The sequence below is a fragment of the Neolamprologus multifasciatus genome, chromosome 13, assembly GCF_963576455.1.
Source record: "Neolamprologus multifasciatus chromosome 13, fNeoMul1.2, whole genome shotgun sequence".
Lineage (NCBI taxonomy): Eukaryota > Metazoa > Chordata > Actinopteri > Cichliformes > Cichlidae > Neolamprologus > Neolamprologus multifasciatus.
The window spans coordinates 21,582,770-21,605,352 of record NC_140451.1 but is presented as its reverse complement, the minus strand read 5'-3'; the positions used below and the strand labels follow the sequence as shown (position 1 = coordinate 21,605,352).

The following is a 22,583-nucleotide window of genomic DNA, read 5'->3' as shown; positions in this document are numbered from 1 at the left end:
ACCATTCAGCAGAATGGAATTTGGTCTGCAAGTGCCTCACGTCATTCGAGGCGTCCTTCACAGTTTCGGGGGCCCTAATTCAAACCACATGGAGGCCAGCGTCCGGTTACGGACCTCTGCGAGAGAGAAAAAAAGGACATATTCCCATTGGCTGCATCAGGGCGGGAAATGGAGTGTCTTGATGGAAAAAGATAACAAACAGATCTAAGTGGGAGTCACAACACAGCCTAAGCACAAACATATTCACATGCATAAATATACATACACATGTACGTACACGAGGACATATACAAATATACATGCATATACACGAATACACACACAGACTGTGAAACATACACTTGGGCCTGCAAAAGCTGTTTGCTTGACATGATGGAAGAATGAGCAGCAGGCTCTGTAATATTGCTCCTATTCTTCATTGACAAGCATATATATATTTTGCTGTTCCCAACTGACTTTGCAGCGCTGAACTCCATTTATGAATTATCTGACATATTTCCTGCTATTTTTTTGACAGGAGTACTCAGAGGAAATTTCAAGGCACCTTTCTCCTGACAAGTAGAAATATCAATATTTGAATAAATTGCAGATTTGGATCTCCTCACATGGATGCTCTCCAGCAAGAGTGTGTGTGTGTGTGTGTGTGTGTGTGTGTGTGTGTGTGTGTGTGTGTGTGTGTGTGTGTGTACACGACGGCATGAATGTGTGTTTGTGGATGTGTGTTTTGCATGTGTGTCTGTGTTTGTGTGTGAGTGAAGGGAATGGGAAGGGGTTTGTTTCATTCTGTTACCACGGTCTTATCCCCCTGAGCCCGCAGGCAGAAATCTGTATGCAGCATTTCATTAGGAGGGAGCTCGACTGAGTGACATGTGAAGCACACCTCGCCGTCGACCTGATGAAGTTTACTTCTCTCAAACGACAAAAAGCCACTTTGTAGACTAGCCTTTTTTCCACTGAGGAAGAGAGGGGGTGATGGCTGAGCACCAATAAAAGAATCATGAATGCTGTTTCGCAGAATGACAGGCCTATCTGTACACAAATATTTCTCTTCGAGAAAAATGTAAGCTTCAGAGCTTTTTTTTTCTCCTCCCCTCTTTTTAAAGTAGATTTGACTTGATAGAAGTGACAGTGTTCAAAATATGATCACCTAAATTCTAAGCCTTGTAGAAAAAAAGGTTGACAAGAAGCACAAAAGGGAGGCTAGAAACAGATTGTTCTTATCTTACAAAAGTGGCAAGTTTTATGTGAGGAAAACAGCATTTCACCCAGTGAACTAAATAATTTACAAACAAATACACCGTTGTCCTACAACCTTGATAAATACACACTCTGTGTATAAGAGGTCAATGTCAAGCATCCATAACACTCAGTGCTGTCTTCTTAAAGCTCCTGGTGTTACGTATGAGAGACTTCTGCCTATCTGTCTCACTCTGTTTAGCTGCAGTAGCTGCCATGCTGTCTGCATGTCTCCTGCTGCCGCTGATAGATCACTCTCCTGCCCACCCCTTCAACTTACCCCTCCCCTCTGCACCCCACCATCATTTCAGGGAGCTTGAGAAATGGCTTAGCCATGTGAGGTTACTCAGGTACCAAAGAGGCTGTGACCCTTTGACCCCCAGATCTGACCTTCCTGACCTGAACCTCATACTTTCTCCCTCTCCCCCCCCAAAAAAACAAAAACAAATCTAATGCACCTTAGCTGCTCAAAGAAAATCGCAAAGCTTTATATCAACGTGGAGCTTTGACAATCATCTGTCCACATGACCTGCGATTTCTCCAACAGGGTCTGCTTGACACTTACAATAGAGAGGTGACGGCACGCAGGTTGTCCATCTCTCGCCTCGCCTGCCCTTATCTCCTCTCCTCTCCATCTCTCTCCGCCTTGTGTGCACAACTTAATAACCAAGCAAGGGGTAGATTCCCATTATGGAAACCCTGGAAAATGGCCCGGACATTTTCCCCCATATCTGGGATCTCCATCTGGAGGACGCACTCTCGCTCTCGCTGCCCCCCTTGTCCAATCTCTGTGTGTGTTCTGGTGAGCCTACGCTGCAGAGATGGCTTTCACTCTCCACTGGCTACAATGAGATTGGCGCACCAGGTTGACTCTATTCGACTCGACAACCCATTTCAATAACGTAACAAAACAGAACAGAGTGGTGATGCTGAATAAAACATTTTTGAGGGGTGTCCAGGGGGCAGTGTGGAGGTCTTAAATGATCTAAATCTGTAAAATTTTGAAACACTTTAGCAGACACATACATTTATGTAGCTATAATCTAAAATAGTGTCAACTTAAGAATAGCAGGTGATTCTTGCTAGCCTGAGCTGTATGTCAGTACGGCTCTTCTCCAATCAGGCTTCATAGCTAGACTATGCGGTTAATAGACTAATAAAGATTACACTGAGGTCAGCAAGTCACTAATCCCTGGCATTATTAGTAAAAACAAAGCCTACAACTTTGCACTATGCACCTTATCCCATCTGAGTGCCTATGCACGTGCATAAAGTCCGAACATAATATGTGTGACTTAAACCATACAATGAGAAGAGAAAATAAATATGCTAAGAGCAGCAGGGGTGGACCAGGCCGGGCCTCTGTGGACCTATGTCATCACTCCCTCTGGTCTCAGCTACACTCCCCACCCGAGCGAAAGGTTCAGTGATTACGGAGGCTCAACTTCCCTCTAAGAAAGCAAACCGGAGCTGCAGTCCAAACAAGGCCGAGCCAGCAGCGAGGGAGCACTGCTGCACCAGGCAGCTCGGGTTTACCGTCGCCTCCGACCTGGCTGGCCCCGGGGCTTGCATTAGTCCCCAGCCCAGCCTCCCTAGGACAAACAAACAACCACCACTTACACAGTCAGACGAGCAGTGAGGCAGGGAGAGCTGGTGCCACCAGCACTGTGTGGAGGGGAACCTGACCCAATTGGATTTGCTTTATCACCCCATATAATGACTCCCAGACTGGCCTGTTCCAGTGGTCGAAAATAAAAGATTACAAAAAATATCTGCCTGCCTGCCATTCTGAGTTTGGCCCAAAATGGGCAGCTCCCCCAAAACAGATGGGGAGGCATCTCAAAAATGTTCTCTGCCTCTGGGGACATGTGGTTTTCCCCATCATTATATAACTGTAAACTCCTGGATGTCAGAGATTGGGGATAATAACTTTCAGATGTTGGCAGCCCGGGCCAAAGCTGGGACCTGCTGGATGGGAACAGTTATTTGGCAGAGAAGAGGAAGTCCGAGAGATTAGGACTAAGATGTGACAGGGAGGAAAGTGGATCTGGATGGAGCTCAATAGGTCCTGTTAGTCTGTTCGAGTGTGTTCGGTGTTGTATTGGGTCCTAATGATGACCGTGTGGAAGGCAGGGGCCCAGCGTGTGTGTGCGGGTAGGATAGAGAATGAGACATGAATTAATATCAAACCGCAGGAAATCATGTCATCGTGTTAACACGCTGAAATCAAGCTCAAGCGATCCACCACTTTTAGCATTCCATTTCAATTTTCTGAAAGATTTGATATGACAGTTTTAGCACTCCCCACTGCAGTGCAGATGTGCCACTAATTCAGAAACAGACACACCTCCTTCAATAAATGAGTCCTTATAGAAGTGTCATCCTGTTAAACCATTTTTATTGGTTTGTCTCACATGAGCAGGAGAGGATCATTGTTCACTGCAGACGTGGTTGCCGGTTGCTGGCGTGGTCAAGGTTTGGGCACTTAAACTCGCACTCCTCTAATGAAATGAAACATCTCTTCATATATATTTTTTAATATATTCCAGCTGGTCGCTACACGGTAGAAAGAACAGCCCTGTTTTTCTTCTTTTTAAATTTTTTTCCCCCCCCTTTACTTTAAAGTATCGATCGCAGTGCTGAACAAGCAGAGGAGTGTTTTTTATTGTAAATCAATACTGATCGATCTGCAGCCTGGGTGTTGAATATGGATCAATATCACACCAGGCTGTGGAGGAGATCTGATTTCAATTGGCAAGAGAAGCCCACAGCAGGTTTCCATCAAGCGGTAATTCAAGACATGGGAACATAAGTCAGATGGATTGATATAGACTAGCCAGGACCTTTCTTGCCACTGAACCAGCACAAGGAAATTTCTGTCATATATCATTAACGCAGTTGGGGCAGGCAGTAAAAAAAAAGATGGGGAGCAGAGTACCTCAATGACCCTCAATGAAGAGCTTTGGTCAAACACTAAAAAAATATGCCATTATTACTGTGAACTTTATGATTTTTATAAATAAAACCCAGAATAGAAAAACAACTGAAACAGTAAAAGCTGAATATCTACTCTCTGTGCACACACACACACCACAGTGTGGTCATATTCTGCAGAACTCCTGGTACTGATTATGCAGAGGTCAAGCTGAGATTCATACTGTAAGCTGTTATTAATTTACTGAACAAATGTCCCGCAGAAAAATCTGGTGCATGGTGAAATGTTTTTAGTACACTTATCACGGGGTCGATCTGTATTAAACCTGCACATTTGTTTAATTTACCACAGAAATGAGACACAAAATATCATTTAACAGCGCGCGTGTGTTGCAGAGGAGCATCGAGCATGTGTGTATGCTAAAAAAGCTGGTCACCTGGTTCATTCATCACTTGTTTGTGATTCCTGAACAGAGAGGCACTGTTCCAAATGACAGCATTGTAAAACAATAAAAACAGAGCTATAGTTAGAAATAACTTGTCACTTTTAATAAATGACACTGGTTCAGGGTTCTTTCTCTGGGGCTTCTCCTCCGATACATCCCAGGCACCCCTGGGGCCAACAGAGCAGCCAGCAGACCAGCTCGTTTCCCCGAGGTAACTGATGACCCTATCCCTGAATTCCCCCATCTTTGTCCTGTGACCTCACACCAGCGGGAGCAGGACCATGTCCGATGAAATCTTCAGACTGCTTCCCATCCTAATCTAGCCTGTGTCACACTACAAATTGCTACATTCAGAAAATGGAAAAAGATTGTGGCGGTGGTGGTGGAGGGAGGGACTGACAGAGGTAGGGAAAAAAGGAAGGATGGGCAGGGAGGGGGAGCAGAGGAGTGTGCATCGACAACCAGTCCCCTAAGAAAAATACTTGAGGAAAGAATGACTCGGGAGATCCCAACATGGAATCACATCTCAGCGAACATATTGATCTGATTTACAAAACCTCCACTCTAATGCGAAACAAATGGCGTGGGCGTGAACTGGTACTTAACCATAAAACCCCAGCATTACTCCGTCTCCGATGAAATACCACATATATCCCTCACCAGGGCCTAATGTGCTGTTTTACGGCCAGATACGACTGAGGTTGACCCAACAGTTTGTTTGACAATTAGGGGAAACCTAATAAGGATTGAATGGGAGTAAGAACATGCCAAGAGAAAGAAAGGAGACTCTTTTTCAACTGAAAAAATAGCACAAAAAAGGAAAAAGAAAAAAAAACACACACACACATAGGTCTGAGTGACCTAAATGTGATTCACAGAATCGGGAGCTGTTCGACAAAGATCTTGCGTCATTAATGCTTTAAGGAACCAAACAACATCATCACAACAGCTACAAAGTTTAATTATAAAGGAGAGCTGCTAAATATTTGAGAAAGAGTGGCATGTTTTATTTACCTCAGATTTAATTTCAATAATGTAGGATTTTCACCACGGTGGCTTATTGCAGCAGTGTGTCGGGGAACAGTGAATAAATCTCGATAGAGTGTTTTTGCTCATAATATCAAAATAAATGATCGCTCCGCAGCTGGACATGAAAACTATGGAAAAACAAGTCGGCGAATAAAGATGGCAAACTTTAACAACATATAAAGACATACACCATAAAAAAAAACAAGTGAATAAATAAATATAAAATCTTTAATAACCTTTTCTTACTCCTCTCCGGCTTGTGTGTGTGTGTGTGTGTGTGTGTGTGTGTGTGTGTGTGTGTGTGTGTGTGTGTGTGTGCGTGCGTGTGTGTGTGTGTAACTGTGTGTATACAAGGTCCAGTGTTGCTCTTGGCCCAGCATTCATCCCATCACCCCAGCTCTGGCCTTGTTTCTGTCAGCAGTGAACCAGGGGAGTAAAAAGTGGAGGGGGTGGGTGGTTCGGGCAGCTAGAGAAGGAGAGAGGAAGAGAAGGAAAGAGGGAAAGAGAAGGGGGTGGGGTTGGAGGGGGGGAGGGGTTGTCTCAATGGACAGATGGACTGCTCTTTCTCAACACATGTGGAACCATGTTTCGTCTTTCACTGCCGTCAAGCTGGAGCCGAATCCGTCGCTCTGTTGGCCCGCGCCACTTTCGTACTGCACACCTCTCTCTTTAGCACGGCACACACACACGCGCGAGTGTGTGCACACACTCAGAGATGCAGGTACACACACAAAACACATGCACACACGCCACACAAACATCTCCGTCTTTCTCTGCACACATGTTAAAGTCATCACCCCTGCTCAGCGCTAGTAAAACACAACACCCCCGGCTTCTCTGCTGTTGTCAAGTCTTGCCATTAGCTGATGCCACTGGGGAATCCTACCCTAGTGAGGTGGGTCTCCCTCGGGAACGTCAGGCACCACGTTACATTCAGCCGCCACTCATGTGAACCCAAACATGTGAGCATAATTTGGAAAATATCATTTATACTGTGCGTCTTTGTACGTGTCTTGACATTTACAAACTGCGATAAAACCGACATGAGGGAGGAGGGAATAGAAAACAGGGCGAGAATAATTTGAGGTAATGTTTTGCTTAGTGAACAGTATTACCCAATCCTGGATGTTGGAGCACTGGGAAGGAGGTTCTGGCTCTGGGGCTGCAGAGAGGGTCTGGGTTTCATTTCTCGGCAAGTGCAAGCCAAAGGAGGGCTGCCAAGTACAGCTTTCACTCTCAACACTTCCTGCTCTTCCTACTCTGGCTCGGGAGGAGACAGGCTTCACTCAAACATCACGTCGACTTAGGCAGGGGTGGCCAGTTTATTCTCCCATTTCTCAATGGGCGTGAAAAACTCACATCTGTCACACGAATTACACCAAACACAGCCATAAATCCAACAGCAAGATGGATATTTTATTAAGCCGCAAATAATAAGACATTTGCAGGTGTTTGCATGCGTGTGTAAATATAATAACAGAGCATTTCCTATACGTGTTAACAGCTTTAAATGACTCACTGTAAAATCTAAAGATCCCACAGCTCAGTGGTATAATGTTAAAAAGAGGAGAAAAAAAGTAACACCTGCAGCAATCAACTCTAAATCAAAACAACAGTGACCCTATCCACTGCATCATTTTCATTATGGATGGTGGGATGGTGTTAGATTAACACTACCTACCGAGTGCCATCTTAATTGCCCCTCTGCAGATGCAGTGAAAACATGTCATTTAGGCACTTCATAAACAGACTTCTCTTTGCAGGTTATCAAGTCAGCCGCTCAGTGAAAACACACCCTCTTTTCCAATGCTGATGTGCAATTAAAATGGTTTTAGAAATCCTCTTTGACAGTCCAGGGCTTAGCCAAAAATGTAAATGACATTAAAGGAGACAATGAATTTAATTTTGTTTAATGTCCCCTTTCGCTGATTCTCATTTACATCACATTTCCACATAAAGGGCTGACCTTATAAATACTGGCATTTGTTCAGCTTTTGGAGGTAATCACGGTTTTGCACAAACCAGATGGGAGCGCACAAATTTTCCGATTTGTTTCTTAGAAGGCCGAGGGAACCACATGCGAGACGTTCTAAGGCTGCGGTCTTTTGTTTCTGGTAAACAACTTGACAACAAGTCAAGTGCACTCTGGGAAATGACCTCGTAGGTGTTCCACAAATGAACGATAACGCAAAGTCATTTAGAAAATACAGGCTCACTAATGAGGGACATAACAGAAAGCTAAGCAAAATCTACATTAGGCAAAAATTTAATTGCATTAACACACGAACAGGTGCGGTGAGGCCTTTATAAATGAGCTAAATGAATAAAAGCCTCCCACAGCACAACCATGTGTGCTGACCAAAAAAAAAGGGAGAGAAAGAAAGAGACAAGGGGAAAAATAAGGGGAAAAAACAAGTCAATGTCATGAATTATTCAGTGGCTGGGCTGCACTCCAAAGGTCAGTGCTCTCTGACCTTTGTGACAGGAAGTGAAAGGGAGGGCCGTAGCCGCTGGAATAAATGAAGCTGACATGTTTAGATATGGTCCAGAATCTGTTGGTGAATGGCAGCGTAAACTCACACACCTTAAAAAAAAAATCCAAATTCATACACGCTCTTAACACATTTGCCGCGTGTCTGTTTCAATGCTACTTGCATAAATTGCTCGAGATCCCTGTGTAAAATGTGACCTTTGAACCCTGACAGTCAGAATGAGTCATTTTCTCTCCTCTTTCAACAACATGTGCCGTCTTATTACAAAATCCATGTGTAAGCCGGAACAATGTATCTAATCTTTCACACAAGAGAGGACAAAGTCAATATGCAAGAGAGTGAAGGCAGATACCCAACCAGAGGAGTCACCGTAAATTGAGTTATGTTTGGCTATATGTGTACTGTAAATGGGAAAACCATCTAATCAGATATTGGGTGCCTCATCACTATATTTCTAAAGACTTAAATTACCAGTTAAATCAGCCTACACTCCCACTTACTTTAAAGGACCATTAACTTATAAATGTGACAACTGTAGCGCTGCTGGATTTATAAATGAGACATAGCAAAGTGTACAGCTATGTGATCATAGCAACAATGCTACAATTAGTGGCTGTTTCCTTTATTTAACAAGCACGGACTGACTTACTTTTTTTTTTTTTTAGTTTCTGGTTTGATGTCTGAAGAAAGGAAAAAGAGTGCTCATGCTCTTAACAGTGAATCGACTTTTTTGTAGAGCAAAATACGAACTGACTTTTGCAAAAGACACTGAAACTTTAGTAGCACATATAAACCCAACCAAATGCAGCAAAAATAGGGCCTTTCTTCATCCAAAAATTAATATGAATTATGCAAGGGCATCAAATGTAAGTGCTGAAATATTTAAAGACCAAGCAGTGCTGAAACTTTGTGACAGCTGTTGGGCCTATATCTAACCAACTTTTTTTTTTTTTAAAGAGAATCCTTCCTCTTCAAAAATCTGAGTGAAAATCTGTATCAAAACTCTGAGAGAAAATAGGGTAAACAGATGTCTGGCTTGACCGCAGGAAAATAGGACACATTTGGAATGATAAGTTTCCCAAACTCCATTGGATATGCCAGATCCATGGGAATGCCAGTTAATGTCTTGCTAGATGCCAGCTAGCTGTGTGCGCTTTCCCCTCTTACCATCTGGGAAAATGTTACAGAGAATGAACGCCATCAATGATTCACTCCAAATCTGTTTCTTAAGGTTCGGCCATGCTACTGTTTCTCTGGGAAATGTGGCAGTGCTAGTTGGTTTTCATACTGTAATTGTAGACAGATGAGACGTGCCTGATTCAACAATCAAACCTCTCCTCTAGGTTTATGTCACTCAACTATGTTCTACTCAATTGGAAATAATCAGTTTCTGCCAGCAGCGACCGCAGCACAGGTGCCTGTAATGATGTGCATGAGAAAATGACAGATGTAACAGAAATGGCTGTAAAACATGGAAGCTTTAACAGAAAAGCTTACCCATATGCACAGCGGGAAAAGTCAAGTAATTGCAGTAAATAAGCTTACATAGCAAGCTTACAGTGTGCTCTGGCCGTGTCCGTAACTCTTGCTAAACCCTGCAACCTTTCACAAGCACCCCTCTCTGCGAGCCTCCTTCAGTCACTGGGAACCTGTGTGGGTCTGTTAGGGTGAGCTGACGGGCTCATAGTTACGACATGGAGACAATGGGAGGGTCTAATGAGGAACATATGCTTTTGTGTTTCAACAGAGCTGCTCATTGTGCAAGGAAAGGGATACTCTACTCCTATTCAGACTCGTCACAATGAAAATCCGAGCCCTCCCTGAGCCAGTTGAGCTTACAATATCCATCCGCTTCTTTTTTCCCTGTTCTTTTTTTTCCCACCCCTCTTCTTGACTTTAATTCTCCATGCATTCATTTTGCTTATTGTACTTAAGTTACATGTTTTGTCCCGCAGATTGAAGAACAATGGCGTGCGAAACTCTAAACAGTAAAAGGCAGCAGAGCAGCACAAAGCAAACATGAAAGCGGCGGAAATCAGGAGACGTAGACGTCTCAAGTTATATGTTAATGTTTGCACTATCGCTGTCACTATTGTAAGGAACAAATGCACCTGACTAATGAATTAAGAAATCCTTGCAATCCGGCGAGAAAAAAAAAAGGAAAAAGCTATACTCTTACGATGCCCTAAAAAAAACCCTCAATAGTTTTCTTGTACTTGCATTGAGATACATTCAGCCACAGCAACAGCATGAACGACATACAAGCAGCCACGCGCGTGTGTTTGAGGATGTGCATGCGTGTGTGTGGGTGTCTGTCTGTCTGCGTTTGTGTCCTTGTCTGAGTGTGCATCTGCGTTTATCTACATGTGTGTCTTTGTGAGCTTGACTTCAGACAGCAGTAGCTCTGGTAATCCATCCAGGCTCCCAGGGCAGCCAGCTCCTACTTCCTGATGCATGAGAAGCCGCTGGAGTGGAGTGGCAGCAACAACTGCTCAGCCCTATTTGATTACTAATAAGAGAGTTGTCCCCTCTGTCAGATACCAGGCATTCTCCACTAAGCAAACAGTGATTCCAGCTAGTCAAACATTAGCATTGCTGTCTCTCCCTACTACGTGGTGAGAGTTACATTGAGATCGACGCTCAAACTACACCCCCTACCTCACCTCTATAGCCACCAAACACACATAAACACATAAGCGCGCACACCCTCGTACCACCAACCTAAACATATTCACATTGACCAAGACCTGTAGTTTCACAGTGTGAGGGAAAATGTCAACGCCTGGAAGAAGGCCATTTATTCTCCCACTTTATAAAGTGATGAAGGTAATATAAAAGTGGCAGATAACTAGCCTGAAGGTGCAGAACAAAACAGCAGACATAAAATGTTTATCCCTCCTAAAACAAAGCTTTAATGGCACCTAGCTCACAGCTAACTTGAACGAAGGAAACAGTCAATGAAAAACAACTATTGACAGTGTAAGCATCACTGTCATAAACAAAGAAAGGAAGCCAGCCAAATAAATGCGAAGTTGCCTAAGCTAATTAGGTGTATTCCCAGCATGATCCTCTAGTGATTGAACCACCTGTGACTGAACAAACCCTATCCAGGTGGTGACCACCCCTCAGTGCACAGGTACTTGGGAAAGACACCCCTCAGCCACTCACACAGAGTCACCCACAGTTCCCACACTGTGGGCTGTAAGATGCAAGTCAGCCCAACTGGGCCGTCTGGTACAGCGGGAGGGGACTAATTTGTTCACTAGCTCATCCGTGTGCCTGCTCATCCACTCAGTCACTCATGCATTTAGTCAGTCTGACGCTCACTCATTCACTTACTCATTCCCTGTTCGCAAACACAGAAAAGAAAAAAGCTGCACACGGCCTACCTGTCAATGATCACTGGGTCTGAGGGAGTCTCGTTCCTGTTTCCACAGCTTTTCTTGTCACAGCATCGGCTACAAAAACATAGAAAAGTGTGTTACAGGGCAAGCGATACTTTGCACAATAAATACAAATAAATAAATAATGCACACACACAAAAAAAAAATCATGCATGTATTACGCGTATCTGAGTGCTTTTGATATGGGGGGTAAAAATTACCATGAGATTTCCTTCACTCAATCTATCCTTTCCATTGATGCTGATGGCTGATAAAAATGGTGAAAACAACATGTTGTGTTGTTTGGCTTAGTGTTGGAGGGGAGGGGAGTGGGGATTGGGCCAGGAGGCAGGGGAGTCACTTTTCACAGCTTCAGCTTTTGTTTACCTCTAATTGCCAAGCTGCTATTTCTGAGGGAGATGCAAGGTGCCACCCTCAACCAATATTTCTGCGGGGCATTTATCAATTATGGCCTCAAAAGCACTAATCTATCTTCCACCACATGTTTCAACCATCTCCTCCCTAAGCCTATAGCTAGCTGCCTTTCACTTCTTTGATTGGGACTGGAATAAAAAAAAAAACAGCAAAAATAAACAAATACATCATTCCAGCTTCCATTTGAAATGAAAACATATAAACATATGTGAATAAGATTGATTTATGCCATATGGTGCAGAAAGGGAAAACAAAGATTTTGTGCAAAGCTACTGTCAGTCAAGCACACGCTATTTAAATATCCCTGATTTACATGACATTCTAGAAGCAATAATAAAAAAGTGTTTTATGGCTGCAAAGTACTGAGAAAAAATATATAATTCAAAAACTAGTTTATTACACGGCTAAAAAAAATTATGCTTTAATTAGATAATATATCAAAAGAATATTCTCATTATGTATATCTTCTTATGTGATAATAGGCAGCAGTTGTAGTAGTTGTTTTATTCAGCAGCAAAATGCACTTCCCTTTGGAAAAAAAAAATATATTACCTCTCGAGCACGACCATATTCAATGTGTCACAAATAAGTGATGGATGCTTGTATAAATTGAGCGTGAGTGATGAGTTTATGCATGGAAAAAGACAAATCATTCTCAGCTCTCATGCTGCACTTGCTCTCAACCAGTAACTTGAACAATGCACCGGTGCAACAAAGGAGCGGTTAACCGACAGTATCCGAATTCAATGTTCACAAAGCTCATGCTGAGCTCAACAATAACAACAAAAGGCGTTTTTCCTTTTAGTATCAATGACACCGCTGAATAGCAGCGCAATATGAGTGGAGATTTATGTGGTTAAATGACACTAAAAGGCTTGCTGATCATTGTTGACAGGTGGGATCAACCGAGAATTGAGTACAAAAAAAAAAAAAAAGATGCATAGCATGCAGCATTAATGCATAACAGAAGACACATTGTCCCTGGCATGCTGATATATAATTCTTACAATATAAAAACAAACTAAAAGATTAAAAAAAACAAAACCACAACTTATGTACTTTGTCACTGAGTGTTTATTACACATTCAGTTCCCCTTCACTGGAAAAGACAGTTCATTTTCACTGTCATATTCATATCAAAGTTGAATCACATCATATCAAAGTTAGAAATGACAGCAGCTCTCTCTCGCTCTGTGGCTGCTGAAGGACCACAGGACAGTTTTGGCTCGCTGCATCACATCATGAGTGTCAAAACTTATTGAAGGGGAGGGAATTACTTTTTGCTTGAATCTGCAAAATGGACAGAGCAGGAAAATAACGCTTACCTGCACATAATTTCATGAGTAAGAAGAACTCTGCACATTTCTGGATTCTTGTCTTGACCCTCATAAACTATGGCCTTTGAAACAAAATGAGATGGAAATAAAGTGAAAACACAGCCGTCGTTTTCAACACACACATCAAGAAAACTCTTGAACTGGCAAATAATTAGGCTACTGTTTAACAAAATAAATCAGGGCATGAACACATGTGATGTTAGAGCAACACAATATAACAGATGAGACCAAATACTGAATAGGAAATATAGTTCAAATAATACCAGCATTCCCCTGTGCTGTAAATTATACTGATTTATATAAACATAAATGACTGTCTAAATTTAACTATTAAAAAATGCACAAATATCAACTGCTTCTACATTTTTGTGGCAGCAATAGTAAAAATTTATATAAAAATAAAAGTAGCAATGCATATTTTTAATAATAATCATAAACTGTATTTTTTATTAATCTGGATAATATGTGGCACAGACAGACAGAGGAAGAGAAAGAGAGAGAGGGGGGGAGACAGAGGGATTTTCATAAGGAGAGATCCAATAGAAGTGTCATCAATATGCTTATAATCTGGGGATATTTGGGGGAAAGTGTTAATGGGCAATCTGTTGTTTATTTTGAGCCGCTAACAATGATCTTTCTGTGGATAAAAAGCGGTGTCTGGCGGTACGGTTGAGTAATTTTTGAGCATTGGCTGAAACAGATGGCGTGGAGCTATCAGTTCTGCCGCTCTTCTCTCCCTCCCTCGATCCCTCCCTCCTTCTACCATTTCTAAGGATAGACACTTTACTCCCTCGTACGCTGAACCGGCACCGAGTGTAAATGCAAAGCAAAGCAACAAATTATAAAGAAAATATTGCACATAATGCCAAAAAAATCTACATATATATATATATAATAAATAAACCTGATATGTTGCATTTAATTTTTACGTTCTGTTTGCCTAGAATGAAATTTGTATTTTTTGCCCCTGACTCTCTTTATGCCAACAGGAAAGAATGACTTTGAAAAAGTGACATATCTGAACCAGGTCGCATCACTCTCTCTCGCTTCTAAAAGCTGTCCTACTTGACCTGCTGTGTTTTTTTTCCTCCCCTCTCTTCTTTTTTTTCGGGGGAACCAGGCGATTATCTATATTGGTTTGATTTATGTGGCTATTTGCAGCTGTAGAAACAGAAATCCATAAATTGCTTGTTCTGCGTCATTGACTCGGATCATTCGCACAGGAATGTTGTCTGTGACCAGTGGTCCAGGCTTCACGGCTCTATTCAGGAGGCTCTAGCTAAATCCTCTGTTTAATAATAAAACACGATATGGAGAGACGAAAGCGTGGCGTCTAATTTTATTTCCCCTAATCATAATTAAGTTCGGTAATCTAAAAAAAATAAATAAATACTCATAAGCATTTTTGGGGGTTTATTTTTACGCTATGAACGCCATTCACGTGTTTACACCTGAGCAGATTTTTTTAAATGTCTATTTTTATAAATATAACATTTAAAGCAATTTTTAAAAAATATGTTTAGACCGTCACCTCTGACTCTTTGCAGGAAAAGTCAAATCGGATCATATGGAGCAGAGGTAGTGTTTAAATTTTAATGCTGGACAAACTGAACCTACAAAAAAAAAGGACTCAACTCTGGCGAAGAGAAATTGACTTTAGGGTCTTGCAATATGATATGGTCAAACGTAAACAGTGAAAATGGAAGCTGTCTCTTCTGATTCCATCTGTAATTTGATTTTTATTTTGTGCCACAACTGCATTTTGCAAGCAGATTTTTTTTTCTTTCTTTTTTTTTTTAGAAAACCGAGAAGTGTGTCTATGTATCTCAGCACGCCATGTTAAGATTTTGTTTGGATTTTTTAAAATGTTTTTTTCCTCCCCCACTTGTGAACCGTGGATGCGAGGCAAGTTTGCACTGTGCGCAGAAACAAGTGTAACAGCAGCAGCTTACCTGCTTCGTCATGGAATCGATTAACCGTATGTAAAGATCCTGTTCTGTTCTGACGCCTGGGGAGAGAAAAAGAGGAGCACTTTTACATTTTTGAGGAATTGTGGGTAATGAATTTATGAAAATAAATAATAATAAAACCCTCAAAAAAAGAGAAAAAAGTTGAACTTTTCATTAAAATCTAAGAGTTCAGATAGTGATTATAATTTTATATTATTATTATTATTATTATTATTATTATTATTATTATTACGTGTGGTTTTACGCACACAGACAAACTCACTGATAGATTTTCACATGTTTCTAAAAATATTAAAGACAGTTTCACTCACCGTTACTGTACAATAACTGTAGTTTGTAATGTATCCCATTGTTAGTTTTTTCACTGGTTGGTTCCTGCAGAAAACAACAGTTTGTGAAAATCAGCAATCAGAAAAACAACTGCCCATCACCACCACATGTCTATGCGTTTAAAAATAAATTCAGAGTTTTGGTGCTAAAGAAGAGAAACGGCTTTAGATGCTAAAATGACCCTCTGTCATCAAGGAATTGAATTTTTCTTTTTTCCTTTTTTTCTTTTTAAAGAAAATCAATATTACACGTGACTTCCCCTTAGTAACCCATTGCCCATTTCTGAGTACATAATTTCGATACATGTGCTGATTATGTAGAGAGGTGCATGTATTCTAAAATACACCGCTTACTTTTTCTTTCTCCACAAAGTCCACAAAAGCTGTCCTTTCGATCTCCACGGGCTGACCCTGTCTGTCATACAGCGCCAGGACGAAATGGAAAAAATTGGATTTTCTGAGGTTGGAAGGGGGCTGCTTTTCATAATGTGCCCGTGCCAAGCCGACACCGCTGCGGGGAGAAAACAAGAGACCATCTCGGTTAAGCACCGGACACCGGGGATACTAGATGATGGAGAAGCTGATGGAAACATTGGAGATGCAGAAGCACGCTTGAGTACGGGGGAGATTTCTTGATTTGTCACAATAATGGGTAATCTGATGTAATGAAAGAAGGGAAAGCCGAAGGGGGGGCATTTATTGGGAGACCGTAATTGATACAGAGTATTCAGGGGATTGAGGGGTCGATATGATGAGGAGGGAATGCGTGAGAAAAATCAGATGCTTTTTGGCATGCGTACCTTTGGGCGGCTGTGTTTGCATCCACCACCCCAGCTGTGTGCATCCAGGAGCGGACCGAGTTCAGTCCACCCAGCGGTTCCTCCTTCATCGTCGTCCCACCCCGCGGTATAGTTTCCTGAATCCCAAACATTTAGGACAATTTGCGTGAAAAAGAGCCTCCTGCGAAATTAGGCAAATAAACGTCCAAGCGTGTTATCCTTCAGGGTTTTTTTTTTCACGGGATAAGTAGCGAGAGCCGATTCAGACTTGCGAGGGAAAACCCGGTCCACAGGTCTTGCCTCCCTCTTCAGTCCGTCCGATGTGAACAATTCTCAAAGTGCTGTACTTAGTTAGAGCGGTATCCACAGACTGGAAAAGTGAATTGTTCAATAGACAAGATTTTTTTGTGTTGCTATTGTTCCTCTGTTTTTTTTCTTTTTCTTTTTTTTTTTTTTGTGCTATTCACAGAAAAATCGATGGCAGTTGTTTGTGTTTGTGGGTGATGCTGCTCTCAAAGTGCCCACATCCCTGAAGCACCGCATCCAAAACCTTCAGGACTTCTTGTTGAATAAAAAACCCACTCCTGAAAAGGTGCTGCTGCTTCTCCACAAGACAAACACAGGCAAAGGCTGATCACCAGTGGAGGTGTTCCTAGTACACAGGAGAGGTGGATAAGGGGCCCTTTCGCGTCGTGCAGGATGGATGGGAACATGCAAAACTAAGCCCTCTTTCCCCGAGGACTGAAATCTTTCCCGGGAGCCAAAACTCTAAACCCACGGGAGAGGCGCTGTCAGAATATGACGCTGAAGGGGCGTGGTTTTGACCATATATGGAGCTCTGACGGTTCCTGTCAGGCAGTTGCGCTCCACTGTACGGGTACAGCCCTATAGTGCAGCAGCTTGAGAACACTCATTCGCTCCACTTTTCCTCTTGCTTAGGCCCTATATGTGGTGAGTTTGATTTTTTTAATGATATGGAAAATTCAACCGGGTGTAACCATCACACATAATGAGGAGGAAAATAATAATAATAATAAAATAATCATAATAATAATACATAACAATTACTCGGAATTCATTGCTTATTATTTTTAGCTGGCCTACCGATTGCAATTTCCGTGATTAGTTTTATTATAATGGATTAAAATTAATAGCATTTGATATATTTATTCGATTAAATTTGTTAACACCATTACAAATTGACTTGATGAGACTGTTTGTTCACTGACGTATCGAAAGCATCTCAGTGGCTGTGAGATTAAAGGCCATAAATCATATTTCAATAAGAGCAGATTACGTTTCTTCATAAAATTGATATATATTCTATTTCGTATTGTGATCGCGTGCTGTGGGTTATGTTATTGTAATTAAGGTGTAATTAATACAACGCGGAAATCATAAAATCACACATGATTATAAATATTTTAATTTACATTAACTTTTCATTGATCATTTTTTTAACAACAGGTATTTGACTCATTTGTTTCGCTGGGGCAGTCGGGCAGATTTTTTCTTTTAATTTTTTTTTTTTATGTTTTAGTTTTTGCGCACAAAATCCAAAAGAGGGAGCAAAGTTTGGAAATCAGACGGAGTTTTTCAGCATCTTTGTTATTAATGTCAAAACAAATCAGTCACATCGCGGTGCCATTTACTGCAGATAAAGTCAGGTCTTTTGACCTCCTTTATAGATTAAAAATCAGAGTCGGTGTCTCATGACATTAAACAAACTTCGGGAAATCCATGGTTCTATGTCTTCCGCATTTAATGCACGCCATGTACCTAATAATCAGAAACATCTTAATCATTTTTAAAGAGCCAACTGCCTACATGTCCGACTCCGTCCGAGAGGGACAAGCAAGCAATTCGGTTCATTAGTGGTGAAAGGGGGGAGAGGATGAAGGAGAGAGGGGAGGGTGCGAGGAAGAGAGATGTGTGCTATATCCTGAGCAATCTATCTAGCTGGTGCAGAGGGTTAATAGCTGCTGCCAAAGATAAGTGAATTATAAGCTGTTGCTTTCACCTCTACACAATCTATTGCCAAATTGCCCAGTTACAAAACCAGGTTGTAGATTTTTTTTAACTTTTTATTTTTGTTTTTTATTTTTTTATTTATTTATTTATTTATTTTAGAGAACTCAAAGTTTAAATTTGTGGGGAGGGAGGGATATGAGAATGAAATCAAATGGGTGCTCTTTGTTAATTGTATTTTTCCCCCTTAGATGAAACAAATCGAGACGCGTGCTGCAAATGTTTTGTCTGTTCTACCGAGATTGCAAATATCTTTTTTGCACAGAACTCACTGTGCTTTTTGCACAGTTTCAAGTCGCTTATTAGAACTTAACCCCTGATTACACGCACCGAGGCGATTTAAATCTGATTATCAAATTAGGAGACTTTGAGACAAATCCTCTTAGATCTGATACTGTTGACTGGAGAGGGAAAATGGATCTCCACACCCGTCACGTAGGTAACGATGCTGTCCTGAAAGGGAGTTTTAAACCGTATTTGACAACAAATGCAGCTGCCCCGCTATTTCAGAAGATATTAAAGGAAAATGAATGCAAATCTGTGTGCAGGAGCCATCTGGACGTGGAGAGAGGGAGTCAGCTGCTCCACACACTGAGGCGCGGAGCCTGAATCCGTCTCAGCTCATTCTGTGGGATCATCTGCGTGGTGGGCTTACACCGTGGAAAATGCGCTCTCCATCATTAGGTGAAATGTTAGCATCAAAATAAAAGAAATGTTGATCCCCGTTTGTTTTAGTGGTTGCATGCATGAAAACTTTGCACGGGCGTGGAATTAGACCATCTCAGTCACATTTTCTTTTTATTACCCACCCCTTCCCCCACTCTCCTTAAGATTTTTTTTAAATCCACTTTTTTTCAACAGCATGTTAGAGGTAAGTGATGGGTGACAGAGAAGGGGAAACAATTGCAAACTATTTCATCTTGGCCGCATTAAGACAGCCTGAATGCTCGTATAAATGACCGGCTGATAACACGGGGGCCCTGTTATCTCACTCTTTCTATTCAGTGATCACAATGAGTGAACCCCCAAAGATTTGGACCTGACCACTGATATAAAACCAAACTCCTCGGGACGCGTGGTTTCCACTCAAAAAAAACGTTACAGGGTGACTTTAGAAGACCTCCCGTCTCGACGGGATGAGGGTGACGTCTTCTTTTTTGTGTGCGTGTGTCTATGTGTGTGTGTGTGTGTGTGAATTTACGGGGCGAGGCCCTCATGATCTCCTTAAATTTGCATGTAAATGGCGACATCAGCCTATACGCGTGCCAGGGGCCAGCGGGCCTCCCAGATGTCAAGGCAAAGTCAATCAGCCGGCCGCTGCCCAGCTGTCCATCGATGCACTTTATTGGGACAACACTTTCATTATGCTCACCTGCATTGTTTCCTAATGGATTGATTGGTAAAAAGCGAAGTGAAGGAAATTTTATTACACCCACCAAGCAAGTTTCCTCACGGCTTTATCGCAAAGGTTGTTTTAAAGTGATCTTTTTCCCCCTTCTCCTTCTTCTTATTTTTTTTTCGATTAAATATTTATCAAGTACGCCCACAGTTAGGCATTATTCCAAATTCCATACGGAACAAATAGGCAATCAGCCCACTTACTGTTTACAGCTAACATCGCCTGTTCCGTTGTTTAGAGCTACAATATTTTGTGAAAATATTTGAAGTTGAAATTTAAGTTACACCGCGCAAAGAAAACTAATTTAGGGAGCTTCAGCCTACAGCCTTTGTTTAAAATTTCTGTCACTTGTAGCTGAATTAGAAAAGATTAACTCCAGCTGATGCTTGTGCGTTGACAATTTTCTCATGAGTAGGGAGGAAAAAAATACACATCACTTATATCAGTTTTCCCCTTTTAATTAAATTACCAAATAGCTTGATTCCGCATCACATATATATGAAAAAAACCTTCAGTGCAAACTTTAGTTATTAGAACTTATCGGCCTAATAAATGCACGCCTAAAATTCGATATCTCATATTAAAACGTGGTTTTCACGATTTTTTTTAATTATTGTAGTTAGAAAAAAAAAATCAAACGGCCAAGAGTGATGAGATCAATCATGAAGGCTGTTCGTGTCAAGTTGGAGCTAATAGACGGACAGCGCCCCTCGTTGGTTACACTTGAGATCATGGAGTCGATATGAGGCAGCTGTGTTGTTCAGTGACAAGATAGCAAAATCTCAAGTTTGGTTTATATGTAACTGATCCCCACTGCCCCACGAGCTACATTTTCTTTTTTCAAATTCAGGTACTATTTTAAAAAGCAACAGAATTATTTTTAAAATAATAATAATAATAATAATTATATATATATATATATATATATATATATATATATATATATATATATATATATATATATATATATTTAAAAAGATCTTTGTCGTCTCGCACACTAGAATAAGAAAAAATAACAGATATTTGAAGGGCTAAAAAAATTAAGGAAAGAACGTTTTTTATGTATTATTATTATTATTACTTTTATTATTATTATTATTATTATTATTTCTGATGTGTTTATTGTGTGTCTGAAATAAACATTATTTGACAATGTGCTGGTGTGACCTCACGTTTCGTCACTAACTTCTGTCAGAGTGTTCATGTTAATTGTGTGCAGTGGTGAGTTCTGTCAAGGGCATTGCCCGTGCGCACAATTTGCATTTCCATTCTGCTGTGGAAATGATGAGAGAGTTTCTGCGCGGTTTAGAGCCTCGCGGCGCAGTCTGTGGGCGAATTACATTTAAAGAAGGCGAGAGAAATTAAATAAGAAACCGAGACCACTTCAGGGCTATTAACATCTAAAATATCCCCTGGAAATTTAGACCAAAATACACATGACCAAATACCCAGGATACCTTCGCTCTTAACACAGCCCTGGTCTTGATTGTGTCCATCACTGTTTTGTAGGCCTATCTAAAATTCTTTATTTAAAAAAAAAAAGTTATCACGCCGCCTCACATTTCTCAGTGGCGCTGATGGAAGTGAGGCAAATTTGATTATTCAGCTCTAAATCGGAACATATTAACTTAATATATAGGCGCCCTACTGCCAAACAGACTGTGACACTCAGAAAAATGGGTGCAAAAATCCGACTTTAAAGGTCAGTTTAAAAAAAAAACCCTCATCAGTAAGTATGATCTGGGCACATGTTGCATCGGGGAAAGTGGCCTCCAAAAGAGGAGGCATCAGCTTTAACCTTGTTCCCTTTTTTTTCTTATTTTTTTAGCGCGCCTGTGCATGCATGACCAAACAGGCAGCAGCCTTTCCCTCAGTACTCCAGAGACCTTTAATTTGCCTGTTGACCCCAGGATGGAGGTGTTGCCAACTCACAGTGATACTACCTCACCCACAAGAGACTAATAATTCTCAAGTTACTTACATCAAAATATATATTTTCAACGTGTTGCATCAGTGCCTCTAATTCGTTTTTCTCCTTTAGGGGCTGCCATTATAAAGGAGATACATATTTGATGGCAACTGGCAAGTCTACAAATGCATTTTGATTTTAGTCAGATTATTAATATCGGACTGTGTTACTATTAACAGAAATGTTAATTATGATGTCAAGACAGAGGGAGTCAAGGTGAAAGCTGCACAGCAATAGCTAAAAATAATCCATGCCAGCCAGAGTACAGTATGATCCTGCAGAGGAGTGTTACTGGCAAGGGACCTTTTTGCTGCAACAAAGAGGTGGAAAAGAGGAAGTAAATGAATTAGAGTACAAGCCAGATTTTGTCTTTGTTTCATCCACACTTGTCCTGTCCCTATTTTCCAACCTCTCCCTTTTCCTTGCTATTGGAAGTGCTGCAAATTGTATAATGCTGGTCTTTGTTCTACAGAGTCAAGCCACATGAATAGCCGTCCTGAGCACACACAAAAACACACTGACAAACTGATCATCTTAAAAAAGCAACGCCCTGGTGCTCACTTGGCCTACTTTCCACGGCAGCACTGGGACGTGGGAAGAGGAATAGAATTCAGGGGAGGATGTTCTTGCACTCTGGGAAACATTCAGTATAGCAAGTGTGATGCACATAAACATAGCCTTTGCATTGTCAACCTTAGACCGTATTTGCCCCAGATAACTAGTCCCCATGTGCTAGACTATTCTCTTTGACTTTGCAATTGAAATCCTGAGAAGATTATGCCAAAGCTAAAAGAGGCAAACTCTGGGGTGGGATTTC

At 41.3% G+C, this 22,583-nt stretch overlaps 1 protein-coding gene and 1 long non-coding RNA gene across 10 annotated transcripts in view; one reads left to right on the top strand and one right to left on the bottom strand.

Annotated features, from left to right (window-relative positions):
* Nucleotides 1-17,096, bottom strand: part of LOC146505529 (transcription factor COE3) — a 67,879-nt gene extending 50,783 nt beyond the window's left edge. For 3 of the 9 annotated variants that reach the window (XM_085182322.1, XM_085182320.1, XM_085182324.1), the window contains exons 1-6: nucleotides 16,392-17,096; nucleotides 15,946-16,102; nucleotides 15,574-15,637; nucleotides 15,245-15,300; nucleotides 13,281-13,354; nucleotides 11,527-11,595 (exon numbers count right to left, since the gene is read on the bottom strand). In XM_085182322.1, the coding sequence (XP_085038448.1) occupies nucleotides 11,527-11,595; nucleotides 13,281-13,354; nucleotides 15,245-15,300; nucleotides 15,574-15,637; nucleotides 15,946-16,102; nucleotides 16,392-16,522 (551 nt within the window). In that variant the 5' untranslated portion in view covers nucleotides 16,523-17,096. The remainder of the gene's footprint in view (nucleotides 1-11,526; nucleotides 11,596-13,280; nucleotides 13,355-15,244; nucleotides 15,301-15,573; nucleotides 15,638-15,945; nucleotides 16,103-16,391) is intronic. The other 6 variants (XM_085182323.1, XM_085182325.1, XM_085182329.1 and 3 more) reach the window with 2 other exon arrangements.
* A 116-nt stretch (nucleotides 17,097-17,212) lies between these two features.
* On the top strand, nucleotides 17,213-20,692 carry LOC146505528 (uncharacterized). The gene is made up of 2 exons (XR_014877514.1): nucleotides 17,213-17,321; nucleotides 18,947-20,692. It is a non-coding gene; the product is annotated as an uncharacterized LOC146505528 (long non-coding RNA).
* The last annotated feature ends 1,891 nt before the right edge of the window (nucleotides 20,693-22,583 follow it).